Source organism: Clarias gariepinus, chromosome 10 (genome assembly GCF_024256425.1).
Source record: "Clarias gariepinus isolate MV-2021 ecotype Netherlands chromosome 10, CGAR_prim_01v2, whole genome shotgun sequence".
NCBI lineage: Eukaryota > Metazoa > Chordata > Actinopteri > Siluriformes > Clariidae > Clarias > Clarias gariepinus.
Window position 1 is genome coordinate 26,291,705 of NC_071109.1, and position 14,151 is coordinate 26,305,855.

General features: G+C 36.5%; 2 protein-coding genes across 8 annotated transcripts in view; one reads left to right on the forward strand and one right to left on the reverse strand.

Annotated features, from left to right (window-relative positions):
* Positions 1–6,291, forward strand: part of ppip5k1b (diphosphoinositol pentakisphosphate kinase 1b) — a 30,953-nt gene extending 24,662 nt beyond the window's left edge. For all 7 annotated transcript variants that reach the window (XM_053505355.1, XM_053505357.1, XM_053505353.1 and 4 more), the window contains 3 exons: positions 3,904–4,041; positions 4,166–4,282; positions 5,239–6,291. In XM_053505355.1, the coding sequence (XP_053361330.1) occupies positions 3,904–4,041; positions 4,166–4,260 (233 nt within the window). In that variant the 3' untranslated portion in view covers positions 4,261–4,282; positions 5,239–6,291. The remainder of the gene's footprint in view (positions 1–3,903; positions 4,042–4,165; positions 4,283–5,238) is intronic.
* A 4,972-nt stretch (positions 6,292–11,263) lies between these two features.
* The window catches only part of map1ab (microtubule-associated protein 1Ab), a 34,871-nt gene continuing 31,983 nt past the window's right edge, over positions 11,264–14,151 (reverse strand). Inside the window, exons 6-7 of the mRNA XM_053505453.1 lie at positions 13,864–14,093; positions 11,264–13,738 (exon numbers count right to left, since the gene is read on the reverse strand). Coding sequence (XP_053361428.1) covers positions 13,583–13,738; positions 13,864–14,093 — 386 coding nt within the window. The 3' untranslated portion in view covers positions 11,264–13,582. The remainder of the gene's footprint in view (positions 13,739–13,863; positions 14,094–14,151) is intronic.

Genomic DNA, 14,151 nt, shown 5'->3' on the forward strand with positions numbered 1-14,151 from the left:
TTTTGCTAAAATTCACTGTGGATCTTGTCTTTCCTCACACATAGTGGCTGACATCCTCGTAGCTGATATGAAGAAATCGTGTGGCAGTAACCTGAAAAACAGTATTTTGTGTCTGGGTAACAGATGGATTGTGGGTAATGTGTGGCCACAAACTTGTCATGTTGTCCTTTACATCTGTTTAGGTTATTAGTATAGGGAGCAGAATTACAATAGTTTTAAGGCATATATTAACTGTTTATTTACAGCTTTGGACACAAGTACAAATACTGAATATCTCTTGTTTTATAGACGCTATAGCTCTGGGAAGGTTGAGATTATTGATATTTTGAGACTTTGATTATTTTATTAGAACTATCTAATCTATCTAAATATAGTGTAGTTTTCAGAATTTAAGCCTGCAGCAAAGTTGAAAACTTTCATCTTCTCAACAAAAGTAGCTGGAAGCGTACAAACGTGTGCAGCGGGTTGAAATGATGCAGTGGCTGCTCTGTTCTGTTGGAATCTTTTGCGTGATATTGAAACTACAGTAGCTTGTGGTTGGGAACTGACCACATGAGTGGAAAATGAGATAAAAACTAAAATGAATCAATTTTCATGTCTTTTCTTTGGTTCAGCCTTTTTAACCAGCCTAGACATCTCAGTCATTACCATTTTATGTCAATTCATATGAACATAGTTTGGTTTCTGGTCAGGCCTGTTCCAGTAGAGACAGAATACTCGTAGAATCCTAAATGTGCTTGGAACAGTGCAGTTCAAAGAGTTTGTGGAAAAAGCTACAGGCAACTTCTCAATCAATTTCAAGTGGCAGCTTTATGAAAAAAAGTAGTGAATCAGCCTGAGGGAAATAAATCTGTCCTGAACTGTGTATCAACTCCCAAGCTATGACCTAACTGTTTACAATTAGAAGATCTGACGTGGAGCTTTTAAGAGATTTTACGTGTGTTTATACCTGAAAAGGGTAATTAACACCATATTCTGTTTAGTTGTGTTAGAATGCATATCATGTGAAGTAGTGCTGTTTCATGTTTGATGCTACCTGATGTTGACAAGCTAATACATTGTCAGTCATTTTATTTAATGCACAGTTGAGTATTGGTTAGTTTTGTGATTGCAAAAACAGAAGCACTTTACAGCAGTAACTGGTATAGCAGTAAGTGGTGCTGGTGCAGCAGAAACCTTCTTGGGTTTTTTTCCTTTATCTCTAATGAGCGTCTGATTTGGTTTTACAGTGCATGTGTTAACTGCTATAAACATTTGCTTGGCTAAAGCAGGCTGCCATCTAGAGCTTTTACTACAGCACATTATTTTCTATTTCTTGGGACATTTGGTTATAGCAAAGATATCCTTTTGATTGCTGTCATGAAAAAAAATTCTGCTGTGTATTGTGTGCTGTTTAGAACAGCGTTTGGTGTTTGATGTAATCTGTTTAGTTAGAGGTCTGAGTGTGGCAGAGTGTTTTGGTTACTCTGTGCACTCAGGTAATGAGTAAAAAAGCTAGCATGGTTTCTTGTCGATATTTACTAGCAAGTTAGCTTCATATAAATTAATGATCTGACATGAATAAGTAACAAAACCGACGTAAAACAATCCATCCCCCCTCTCCTGAGTTCAGCTAAATCAAAGGTGGTGATGGGACTGCCTCGTTGTTTAATAGGTCCATGTCCCATGTGATTGCGTGACAGTGTAATCATAATGCTGCTATGCAGCGCTGCCCACACCATAATGGAAAAGACATTAGGCTATGCACAAACAGTCTTCTCATGTTAATGTTAACGCCCCATTCAGACAAGATCATGGGTTAGGTGGCATTAATTATACTGGATTCTCTTTTAATTTTATCTTTCAAGTGTGAATAAGCGGCTGCAGTGCTTCTAGGTTTAGCTTGAAAATGCTCGTCTGGAGTTGGTAATTTGTCGCGCTTGCTGACTCACTGAGCTGAAAAGTTGTGAGACGTTTGAAATGTGTGCTGTGCAACAAGACTTATTTATCTTCCTCATCCGTGGCCTGACTCTCTTTCCCTGCTTCTCCTCCTCTGTATTAGTCTCTGTCCTAGACAGTATCTTCCGCTTGTAGACAAAGACGGAGGAAATGCCCACCTTTACTTGACCGAAACTCTTATGTCACCATCTAACACTCCTTCCTTTGTCATCTCTCGTTTCTTCACCACTACATTTTTCTTTTCTTCCTCCTTCCTCTTAGAGTCTCCTGAGATGCAGCAGCATGTCACTGAATTGCTGAGTTGGTTCTCAGCTGATCCTGTGCTCACTCACCACCTACATCGCTGCACCTACCCCCGCTGCATGTTCATCTGCTAGATCTCGTTCGCAGCCCCATGACTGATTTCTGAGCAGCAATACACCCACCCCTTTTTCTGCTACATCTCCATTCTGCTCTCTTCTCTATAAACCTTCAAAACAAATAAGGACACATCTTTAGTCTTGCCCTATGCTTTATTACAGTGTTTCATAGCAGTGCGATTTTTGCCTAAGAGAATTTGCATGGACAGCCTGTGTATGGTTATGTGCCACATAAAATGAGGGATAAAAGCTCTACTTAATAACAATGAAGCTCTTATATTCTGTTTAATTCTGCCAATTTTAGGACAGATGACAGAGCTGAGATTGTTGACAGTTAAATTATTCTGCATCGCTTATTATCTTATTCAAACATGGATTCAAAAGTAATGTTCATATACCTGTCAACTTTTACATTATCATAATTATTCCAAAATTTAGATGAGCTGTTTCTGTATAATTTTCGTGACATGTTCTTAGTTTCATTTGACTCCTAAAGTCATGGTTTACAAGTTAAAGCTTACAAAGCACATTTCGTAGCTGAAATCCCTCCAGAATTTACAAAATCACAAGGCAAAAACTTATGAAACCTTAAAGAACTTAAAGAAACCTATGCCAGCATTAAAAAAAATGCAGGAATATTTAACAAGTAACAATTACTTTCTGCATGTTACAACAACCTCTCATATTCTGCACATACTCTGGTGGCTAGACAGAGATGCCCTGTCTGACAAAACATCCAAGCCCACTTAATTTACCCACACCATGTGTCAAAATTAAAATGGGGGGTATCCTGTGATTTCTTGTGATTTGAAATAAAAAGAAAAATATCATATTTAATGTAAGGGAAAATTGCTATGAATCTCATAGCATTCCCTCAGCTGCAGTCCATGTGTGAGCCGTGATCCTTGTGAGAAGAGCCAAATAGGATAAGATGTCCCTGATGCATTCAAGCTGATCATTCTTCACCATGCTAGATTGCATTCTAGACAGATTCCTTGGTATAATATGCTCTTGCTTAAGAATTAACCAGACTGTGACTTTCCTGGCCTCCAAGATATCATACTTCCAATGTGCAGAAGCACCACTTCATCCTTTTAAGCAGTAGGTACCATCTGACTCCATCAAATCCTGCTGTCTTATAGAGAGCAAAATCAAAAACAAACCAGATTATGTACAATGACGAAACACTGTGGGGAGTGTTCAGAGTTATAACCATTTCAAGTTTGTTAAATTGGTGCATTACTCACCCCAGCAGTTTGTCAGTGCACAGAGCCCTGTGGTTATTCAGTTGCTATAAGCCTCACAGTGATTTATGAAACAATGTGTTAAATGTGAGGTGTTGTCAATGTAAAAACATGGAAATTAATGTGTAAATTCCGGGATCGACCTTGGTGTTAGGATAAGTGTGAGCAGACAGATGAATCTCTTTTATATTCAAAGGGTTTTGATGTGTTGCCAGGTTATTGGAGGTTTTTTTGCTTGGGGCAGAACTGTTGCCAAGCATGTACCATTGCAGCTCTCCAATGTTTCATAAATGTATGAACCAGACGGTGAGGATGACCTTTTTTACATTGATTTTGGATTTAGTGTACTTTGTGTCGTTCAGGATTTGAAGGCTGTTCCATGGTGCCATCTATATACCCCCTGGAGACCCTGCACAACTCTCTCTCCCTGAAACAGGTGGATGAATTCCTCAACAAAGTTTGTGAAAGCCGGAGAGAGACTCTTGCCAGTACTCTAAAATGTAGGTGGATGCTCGTAAATATGGATATTGTGCTTAACATTATTGGGCCTTTAATTTATTATTATTATTTTTTATATTTTATTATTATTATTATTATTACATTCTCCTTTTCTGTACCCTCCAGCTATGAGAGCAGTGTTTGACTCTCAGATTCAACCTTCCGCAGAGCCTGAGAGTCAGGAGCCAACTATGTCTTCTTTAGATTCTCCATTGCCATAACAGCTAGCCTGGTCCCAGTAGTGTGAGTATCTCCTCCAATATAGCAGCTTTACAGGAATCCAGGGGCGATCCATCATCCCTGTCATGTCACCATCCGCACTAGTCTCCTGGAGTCAGGAGCTCTCCAAAATATGCAGCATATTTGAGCAACTGCCACCAAAGAGACAAAGACGCCAGTCTGTGCAGGCCTTAAACTGTCACAGGCACTTGACAAAATGTCTTCTTTTAAGCCCATCCATTAAGCTCAGTGCTGGCTCTACTTAAAACTATATCCCACTCTCATATTAAGCCTAAAGTGTCTTCTGTGAGTTGTGTTTCGAGATTTGTTTCGTTAATGTTATTCATCTGTATCACCTCGAGCCTCAGCTCTGAGCATTTCCACTCACAGTAAATCTAGTGTGCTTATTGTATATGACACAGATTGGATTTCTTTATAACTTATTTACAGTGTGCTTTTTTGTTTTATAATCAAACTAAGTACATGCATAAGGACCTAAATGTGCTACAGTTTAGAATAGTGTTGTTTTGCCCGTCACTGCGTAACTGCATATGTACAATTTGGGGCTTGTTTAGAACATACAGTTGATTTGCCTTTGTAAAATTGATTACTTTAATCAATAGTACTGTATTCTCTCGCATAGATGCCCTGGCACACAGAGGATCTAAAATGATTTTTACACTTAGTTGGTCACAGGCTTATGTCACCTGACTGACTGGTCACTCTTACATACCCCGATCTCTCTGACAGATTTTTAGTTTTAAATAGCTATTGACTTCTAAGCATGGTTGGTCCTTTGAAATGTCAGACAAATGACACTTTCTGTAAAATGTGGTTAATTTTATGGACAAAAGCACCAGACTGTTCAACATAAGCTAAATGTTTGAGTCTGCTAGGTGCTGAACCAGTGCTTTTCCAAGGACATTTTGTCTTAGCAACTGATTGTGTCTGTGTCTCTTTGTTTATCTATCTTTCTAAAGATGCCAGCACTGTATCCAGCACCATATCCAGTTTCCAGTTCATGACCTTCCGCTCAGTCAGTGATAGGACCTCGACGGCGAGTGAAACTCCAAAGTGCACACTGCACAGATTGGTTATTTATTTTGATCTGAGATTAGCTTTATACTTCGCTTTACAGTACCACAGGTGGCTGCTGCTAATCCGAGAACACCATTTTGTAGCTCCACATGCTCATCTACTCTGTTTTGCACTTGTATTTTATCCAGTTTTGCAGAGCCTCTTCAGCTCCGGAAAATCAGCAGAACACTGAATCTAGCAATTAGTTGCACTTTTATACCTCTGTGAGCTGCAGGAGTGTGATTTAATTATAGCTTATTCTGAGCTGGGTGAAGATAAGAATACACACCAGTAATTGTCTGTTCTCTCGGCTGATTGCAGTTCTCACATCTCATAGTCAAGCAATTTCATTGGACAACATGTTGTCACTCTGTGTCACGCAACAGCTGAGAGACTCAGGTAGACCAATAAGATCACAGTGGTGATGTTTCCTTCTCCAGCATGCACATACAGCTGAGTCACTGTGCCACTGAATACATAAAATAAATGAAAAATGAAACTAAATATCCTGCAGCCAGATGATCACATTTTTCAATTATAGATTTTTTTTATATTGTAAGAGCTTTAATTGTTAGTATTTGAATTGTCTTTGTGTTTTTAGACAGAATTGCATAATTTCATTTGTAATAAAAGGAAGACTTGAATGAAATAGAATTATTTGTATGATGTTATATAAATAATTATATTTTGATATGATGATTTTTTTTGTTTTGTTTTTAAATGTTTTTTATGAACAGCAGTGCCTTATTTGCATTATAAATATTACAGGTGTTTTTTACTGAACTTTTCAGCCAGTACTGATTTAGGATCTTTACCTCTACATAGTCTGGTATTGTCCTGCTTATGAATGTTTATGATCTGCTGTCTCTGACAAGTGTTTTTGTTTTTAAATCTTTGAAAACTTTCATTTTTGAGATTTTAATATTATTGCTTAAATCATCTTAATAAAAAAATTATGCACATGAAATCTTGGCTTCTTTATTTATATATGAATAATAAAAGACACGTTTAATAATATGGTTGTAAAAGTAGGACTAAAGTCTCACGGTTTTATTCAGGAAGCAATGAACCCTGTGATGACTCATGCTTTGTCCTTAGCTGTGCTGCGTTACTATGGTGATGGGTCTTGATGCCCATTGACTTCTGTGAAAGCTTGGCTAAACCAGTGGCTGTGTAACACAGGAGAGGCAGAGACAAAGGATTTATTCAAATGTCTCAGCCAGGCTTAAATAGGAAGCCAAATGATGATGTCATTGCTACAGAGTGTTCCTTACAAGCATTCAGGATGACTACATTGTGTACTAAATGCTTCAAGATAACGTTAAATGTAGTCCTTTTCCCAAATTTTATTTAGTTCCTAATTTACTGTTTTTATAATTTGCAAAATAGCTATCTTTGTGGGACAGGTCACATCAAATGTAATTAAAGTAATTAAAGTAATAAATCATGGTTTGATTTTTGCATATTTTTAGAATAGCTCTGTTTTATTACCAAGTTTATTAATTATGATTGATTGCTAAAATATGCTCAGTGCAACTTTGTTTCTGAGGAGGTCCTCAGAAAAAAAGTTTAAATACTATCTTATAATCAGGTGACATAGTAAGAAATAGGGATCTCTCTATGGCATTATATTCATGCCACATTCCTGAGTATACGATTATGACGTTTTAAAGGCAGACAAAGCACTCTATTTGTGTCCCATGTCTCCCCTGCGCAGGCAACTACTCGGTTCTGCGCTTGCAGTAGCTTTGATTATAGCACACAATATGGTGGCCAGTTCATGTGTAAAAATAATTTCTCGTGCTCCCAGAACCACTTTTTTTCTGGAATATCCCTTTCATAAGGGAAGAAAAACTATAAATATGATAACCTGGGCATTCATACAGGTTACCAGCTGACTTTATTGCAGCATAATGTTGCTAAGCCTAGATCAGACCAACTGAAGCAATCCTTGATCATACTGTAACATCGCCTCCAGAAACATGTAGTGATGATCACTATGCATGATGTGCGTCCCTTCTTATGATGCACCCATCGCCCTGGAGTAGGGTCAGTCTGAACTCAGATTTCTATCACTATCCTTCCAGGTTTTAATGTATTAAACTATTCTTAACCAAGTTCCAGTCATTTTAAATATCCTTTTTGTTTTCTTTGGATGATGCAGCCGAATAAATGAAATTTTCTGAAATGGCAAATATTTTGGCCAAGCAATATACATTGAAAAGTATAGAGGCCAGAATATATATTTTTCTAAATTTACAGAACATTTTGTCCACCAATTTAAAAAGAAATGCATCCAATCTAAGTGGAAGCAACTTCATTACCATCATCATTAGAATCCAGAACTTGAAGAGGAGACTATTCAAAGCAATAAACGACTGACAGAAACCGTGAAACAAGTCTGGAACAGCATCACGAAAGAAGAATATAACAGATTGTTGATGTCAGTGGGTCAACAACTTTTTATGGTCATTTGGGACCACAAATGTAGTGCAGTCAGAGATTGTGCACACAGACCGAAACTGCATAAATACTATAAATAAATGTTGAAATTCTTTTGTTTTCTCAACATTATTTTAACTTATAATAATGTTTCGAGGCCATGTTTTGTTTTGGGTGGAGGACATTGCAACTTAATTACCCCTACACATTAGGGTTCCTGCTGGTAAGGTGCTATGTACTAAACTGATGAGCACATCTACATTAACAGGAGATAGGATATGAAAATGGAAAATTCTGATCGGGTTAAACCCAGACCTAAGTTTGCTCCAGCATTTTTAGAGGGGATGGTGCGTATTTATGTATATGTGTTGTAAATACTAAATGTATGCTAAACCGTTTAAAGGTTTGGGCTCAGCTTTTAATAACCTGGTCTTTCATTTTGGATTTTCGTTCTTTTTTTTTTATTTTTGTTATTCTTTTATTTCAATGCTAAAGGCATCCAAAATATGCAATTATCTTTAAACAGTTGATATTGAAATGTGTCTGCTACTTTTGCTCTGTAATCTGAGGTGCTGTTAATTGGTGAATTCTGAGGCTGGTGACTCTAAATTGACTTGTATAGTTGTATATAGTTGTATAAGCATGGTTTCTGAGAACTTCTTCACATCTGTGACAATTGTACTACACGCCACAATTCCTCTGCATTTCTTGGTTTTGCCTCAGAAAAAGCATTTTTAATGTCAGCCTACAAGTTTTCTATTGGTTTTTTATGGTCTGGGGATTGGGCTGGCCACTCCATAACAGCAATCTTGTTGGTCTGAAACCAAGATGCTGCTTGCTTACTGGTGTGTTTGGGGTCGTTGTCTTGTTAAAACACCCATTTCAAGGGCATTTCCTCTTCGGCACAAGGCAACATGACCTCTTTAAGTATTCTAATGTACTTAAATTGATCCATGATCCCTGAAATGTGATAAATAGGTCCAACACCATAGTACGAGAAGCATCCCCGTATCATGATGCGTGTGCCTCCATGCTTTACTGTCTTCACAGTGTACTGTGGCTTGAATTCAGTGTTTGTGGGTCGCCTGACAAACTGTCTGCTGCCTCTAGACCCAAAAAGAATAATCTTGCTTGCAGTCCACAAAATATTGCGCCATTTCTCTTTAGGCCAGTCAATGTGTTCTTTGGCAAACTGTAACCTCTTCAGCACATGTCTTTTTTCCAACAATGGGACTTTGCAGGGGCTTCTTGCTGATAGCTTGACTTCACATAGCCGTCTTCTAATAGTAACAGTACTAACAGGTAACTTTAGATGTTCTTTGAATCAATTTTGCTATTCTTTGATCCATTCGTATGGTAGTTTTTCGTTTTCTTTCACGTCTTTCTGGTTTTAGTCTTCATTTTAAAGCTTAAAAATGATTTGGTATTATTTTAGCAGAGCAGCCTATTATTTTCTGCACTTCTTTGTATGTTTTCCCATCTCTAATCAACTTTTGAATCAAAGTACGCTTTTCTTCTGAACAATGTATAGACAACTCATTTTACTCTGATTTTCAGAGAGGGGAACTTGTTTGACACCTGTTTTTCACAGAATAATTTACCTCTCTAATTGAACTCCACATTATTTTTTTTAACAGACTAATATTTGTTTTTCTTCACTTACATTAAACTAATAATACATTTAGCACATTTTTCTTCATGTTGTGATTCAGAATATAATGAGCAGGGTGTCTAATGCGATTTAAATTAAAAGTTATTACATGGATATGGAGCTTTACTCACTTTTTTCAACACTTTTTTTTACACTGTACTGTATATAGGCCTTGTTGTCCAACATCAGTGTCTGACCTTACAAATGCGTTTCTGAAAGAATGGGCAAAAATTCCTTAAATACATTCCTAAACCTTGTGGAAAGCCTTCCTAGAAGAGTCAGAGCTGTTATAGCTGCAAGGGGGTGACCAACATCATATTAAACCCTATGGATTACGAATTGAATGTTAATCAAGTTCACATGCATGTGAAGGCAGGCGAGCAAATACTTATAGTGTATAGTGTATATATCTTCTTCAAAGATCTGTGAAAACAGAAAACAGAGACGACACTTTGTCAGAATTTAAGTAGGTTTTTAATTATTATTATTATTCATGATGACTAGGATGGTTCCATTTTATAATAAGCAGAAATCTATGTTTGTGTTTGAATTTGAAGGAGCTGATTTGTTATATTGCACTAAAGAGGAACAGAATTAAGACACATACAGCAGCAAAAAACAAGAACTATCACAGCATCTTCTCAACAACTTCTTAGGGCAAACAGAAGCAAAGCCCAATAATATGCATATTTCAGTACTATTAAGACAATTAGCTTGTTCAAATATACCTTTTTAAAATATTGTTCTTGTTTTAGTTATTAAAGAAGTACATTCAGGATTATAACTAATAAGCTTTCATGCAGAAATTGATGCGTTGGCATGATGTAAGGGCAGATAAAGTCAAAAAGTTTGGAGAATTGACTCCAGAGTTAAACCAAAACAGGTACCTTATTTTTGAAGTCGGTTCTTGCTTTTTGCAAAGTATAATTCCACTGACGCTAAAATGCTCCAAAATGAAAAGCTTCACAAGAATACGTGTTATAACCATTTGCTATTTCGACAGATGTCTAGAAGTGTATGTCAGAGAGGTTGTACTGCTATTTAGATTTTGTCATATATAATTCAAGTCACTCAGGAGAAGAAAACCTCGTAACTGTAGTTCGTATGATTTTCAGTCTTCTGTTATGGAGAGAGTAATGCATCATTACTGAAATCGGTAATATATGAGTATATTGTTGTTATGTTGTATCGTAAATCTTATCACAGTCTTGTCACCATTTTTGCTCAAAGTGCACTGTACTGTAAGCATATTTTCTAGCTCTTTGTTTTTGTTCAAGCAGCATCCAGCAAAGCAACTTATACATTTAATAATATGAATTTAGTGCATACATTGCACCAGAATTCTGTGTACAGCAATCACACATAATCATTAAGACCAGACAATACTTGTTCCTAAGGCCAAATATTAAAATATATCCATACCTATGAACATACAGTACATTATTCCATTTTAGTACAATTCACCTATCAAAAATAACTATTGTCCTTGGTGTAGTTATAGTTTATGTTAGGAATAGAAAGAAGTTTCAGTCAGTTTTTAGATTAATGTCCTTTTTGAGATTGACAGGACCGGAGGTAATTTCATTGCTTTGGGCTCTGAGCATTAACCATCCAGGAAAACAATGGAATTATGCCTAAATAATAATAATACAAAAATAATAATAGATAAAAAAAATGTTGCATTTCCATTTGAAAATTTAACTGACCTTGAAAAAAACTGATAATACTGAATCATTAATTTCTGACATGAGCTTAACTGTTCGTTTTAAGCTGCCAGGTAGTATTGTGTTAGTTTTGTCTTAGTAGGGAAAAGCCAGCATCAGAGTTTGCACGAAAAAAAAAGAAGAAAAAAAACATTGTTCATTTAGATTTAGCTTATTAAAAAAAAGTTTGTCACAGGAATTAGGGCATAAATCTGTCATACACAGTCCCTGACTTTTCTTTCTGTTCTGCAAACCACACATGTAAATATGAACAAAACACTGGTCAACTGTTTTTGTACAAAACCTAAGACTGAATAAGCATTTACATATACATAATGACAGAGGCATAGACACATTTGCATTGTGTTTTTTTCAAAAATGAAACATGACAATCTCATAAACAACAGGCTCAGGTAAATCCAAAGGTAACACTGAAGCTATCAAGTAAATATAAGAACTAATAAAATGAACTAAATTCAAACTATTTATGGTCATCATGTTGCCCTAGGGATTTTATATTATTTGTACTTGGGCCAGGGGTAGCTCAGTGGATAAGGCATTGGACTACGGTTCGTAAGATCCCAGGTTCAAACCCCACAACCACCAAGTTGCCACTGTTGGGCCCTTGAGCAAGGCCCTTAACCCTCAACTGCTCAGAATGAGATAAAAAAAAAAATGTCGCTATGGATAAGAGCGTCTGGCAAATGCCTAAATGTACTTAATCCGAATGTATATACATAGACTGGCCTTTAAACTCATTCCATAACAGACACACATGATTATACATTTAGGATGCCATACCAGATTCAATTAACTACGTTATATTCAGGCTTTAGTAAATATTCTCTGTGTCCCAGTTCTTATCAATAAATATTTCTATTTAATGAAAAATAATTGAATAATCCCAGTGTAATTTATGTAAATATTTACATGCATTTTATCTACCATACTCTTTTATTGTAATGGCTCTTATTTCACATTAAAATTTACAATCTTTCTTTGTGCAAAATAATGAAATATTTATAATTTTTCATTGTTTGGGATACACTTTAGAATAAGACAGTCCATTACATGTCACTGTACATCTGGAATAAGGCTACTAAGGACTTTACTAAGGATTCCTTCTCCTTAAAATCTGGTTAACCTTGCAAAATGCTGTTCATTTTCCATGTGATTTAAAGTATTTTGACATTTTAATGTAAACTCTTTCCTGTCTCTAAATGTTTAATGCAGAAGGCACATGACAGGGACCCATGCGCTCTATTTCTACAGTGTATATGTAAAATAGTGCTCAATTCTTATGCAAGTCTTCAATTACACACTCACATGTACTGCTACATCTTACCACTGGTACCTCCATTTAAACCAAAGAACTAATGACTTATTTCTGGCTTTAAACAACGTGTAACTGTTTCTGTAAAATGGTTATCAGAATCAGAACATTGTGCTGAATTGTACTGCATCTTAGCCCCTTTCACAAATCATTCTTATGTAAAACTGTGAAACTCCCCAAAAAAGACATTAAATTATAAAAACTAAACCCCTAAATACTGCAATTTTTTTTTACATGACCCACAACACAAGTCAGCCAAATACCACAAAGTTGCTGGTCATTTACTGTGCCATTTCCATAAAGACGCAAAAAAACTTTACTTACAACCCCACGGTCACAGATCATAAACAATATATTTTGAATTTATCTCAGAATATGTTTAACTGAGTTTTTCAAGCTGTGTTAATTGCCTATAGAATTTAGATTTGGCACTTGCATATGCTTTGCATGTCCGTTTGCTTGTTTATTGGCTGGTTGCTAGCTTGTTTTTGCTGGTATATGCAGTGTATGTGCCTTTTCAGGATAGCATGGTTTAAGTCTTTAAACTTATATAAACTGATTTGATATCTTACTCATACTTTTTCTCGGTTTTGTCGTCTGAAATGGAGAGTTAATAGCAAATTACTTGTACAGGGTGCTATGTTCATTTCAGATTAATATTACTATAAACTTATAGCAAAGCCTGTTAACCCTGATAATGAGGGAAATAGTGAATTGATGTTATTTTAGTAAGAAAATGTAGAGGGTATTTTGTGCTTCATATTCATATTTTGGGCATTAGAATGTGAGCAGGTCTCTCTTAAAAATTACCATTGAGAATATGGGAATAAACTAAACATAGAACAAACTCGAGACTTTCGGCACAACCTCTATTAAATTAACCTCACAGTCTTTGCCTAGGTCTTGCAAGCCAAATGAAATAGCACACAACATAAATCAGGATTCTAAACAATAGCTTAATATTAAGGCCTTGGAGCACAAGGATTTGCTGCTGTTGCAGGCTAAGATACGAACTATAACCGGCAGTTGGTGGGATGCAGTGGGTGGCAAGGAATACACTGTCTTAATTTGTCTAAATTAATAATGAGAAATTATTTGTCTCTAAATATAAAGCATGCCTAAAATTCTATTTTGCAGGCAGGGAAAGACTCATCTTGCATAACGACTGTGCTGCTACTGGCCAAGACCATTATATTCAGATCCTGTTGCTTCTTGTGAGTTTGCTGGTACCAGTCACGAGTCACCTCCGTGTCATGGGTAGGAATCAGTGTCACCTGTTCAGACGGCAATTAGATTATTGGGAAGAACTTTATTAATGATTTATATCTTCACATGGCTAAACTCTCTTGGTGTAACAGAAATAATGCAGAACAATGACAGTTTAAAATCAGTTGTGTACCTGCAGATTGGTTCCCCACTGTGCTTTGCCTTCAAGCAGGGCATCCAGTACTCCACGGCTTGGTTCTCCACTGCCTGGGTCATTTCCACTTACTACATAGTAAGCAGCACGCACCCGTTTAAAAAATTCTTGGTCTACATTTTTAGCACTGCAGTGATTTGGAATGTAGGCAAGGTCAACATAGAACGGTGGTCCAGGGGGAGCTCCAGAGGTCGACTTCTGGTTTGCACCTAAAAATTATAAAGAGTAATAAAAATATTTTCATGTACAGCACTAATACTTTTAATA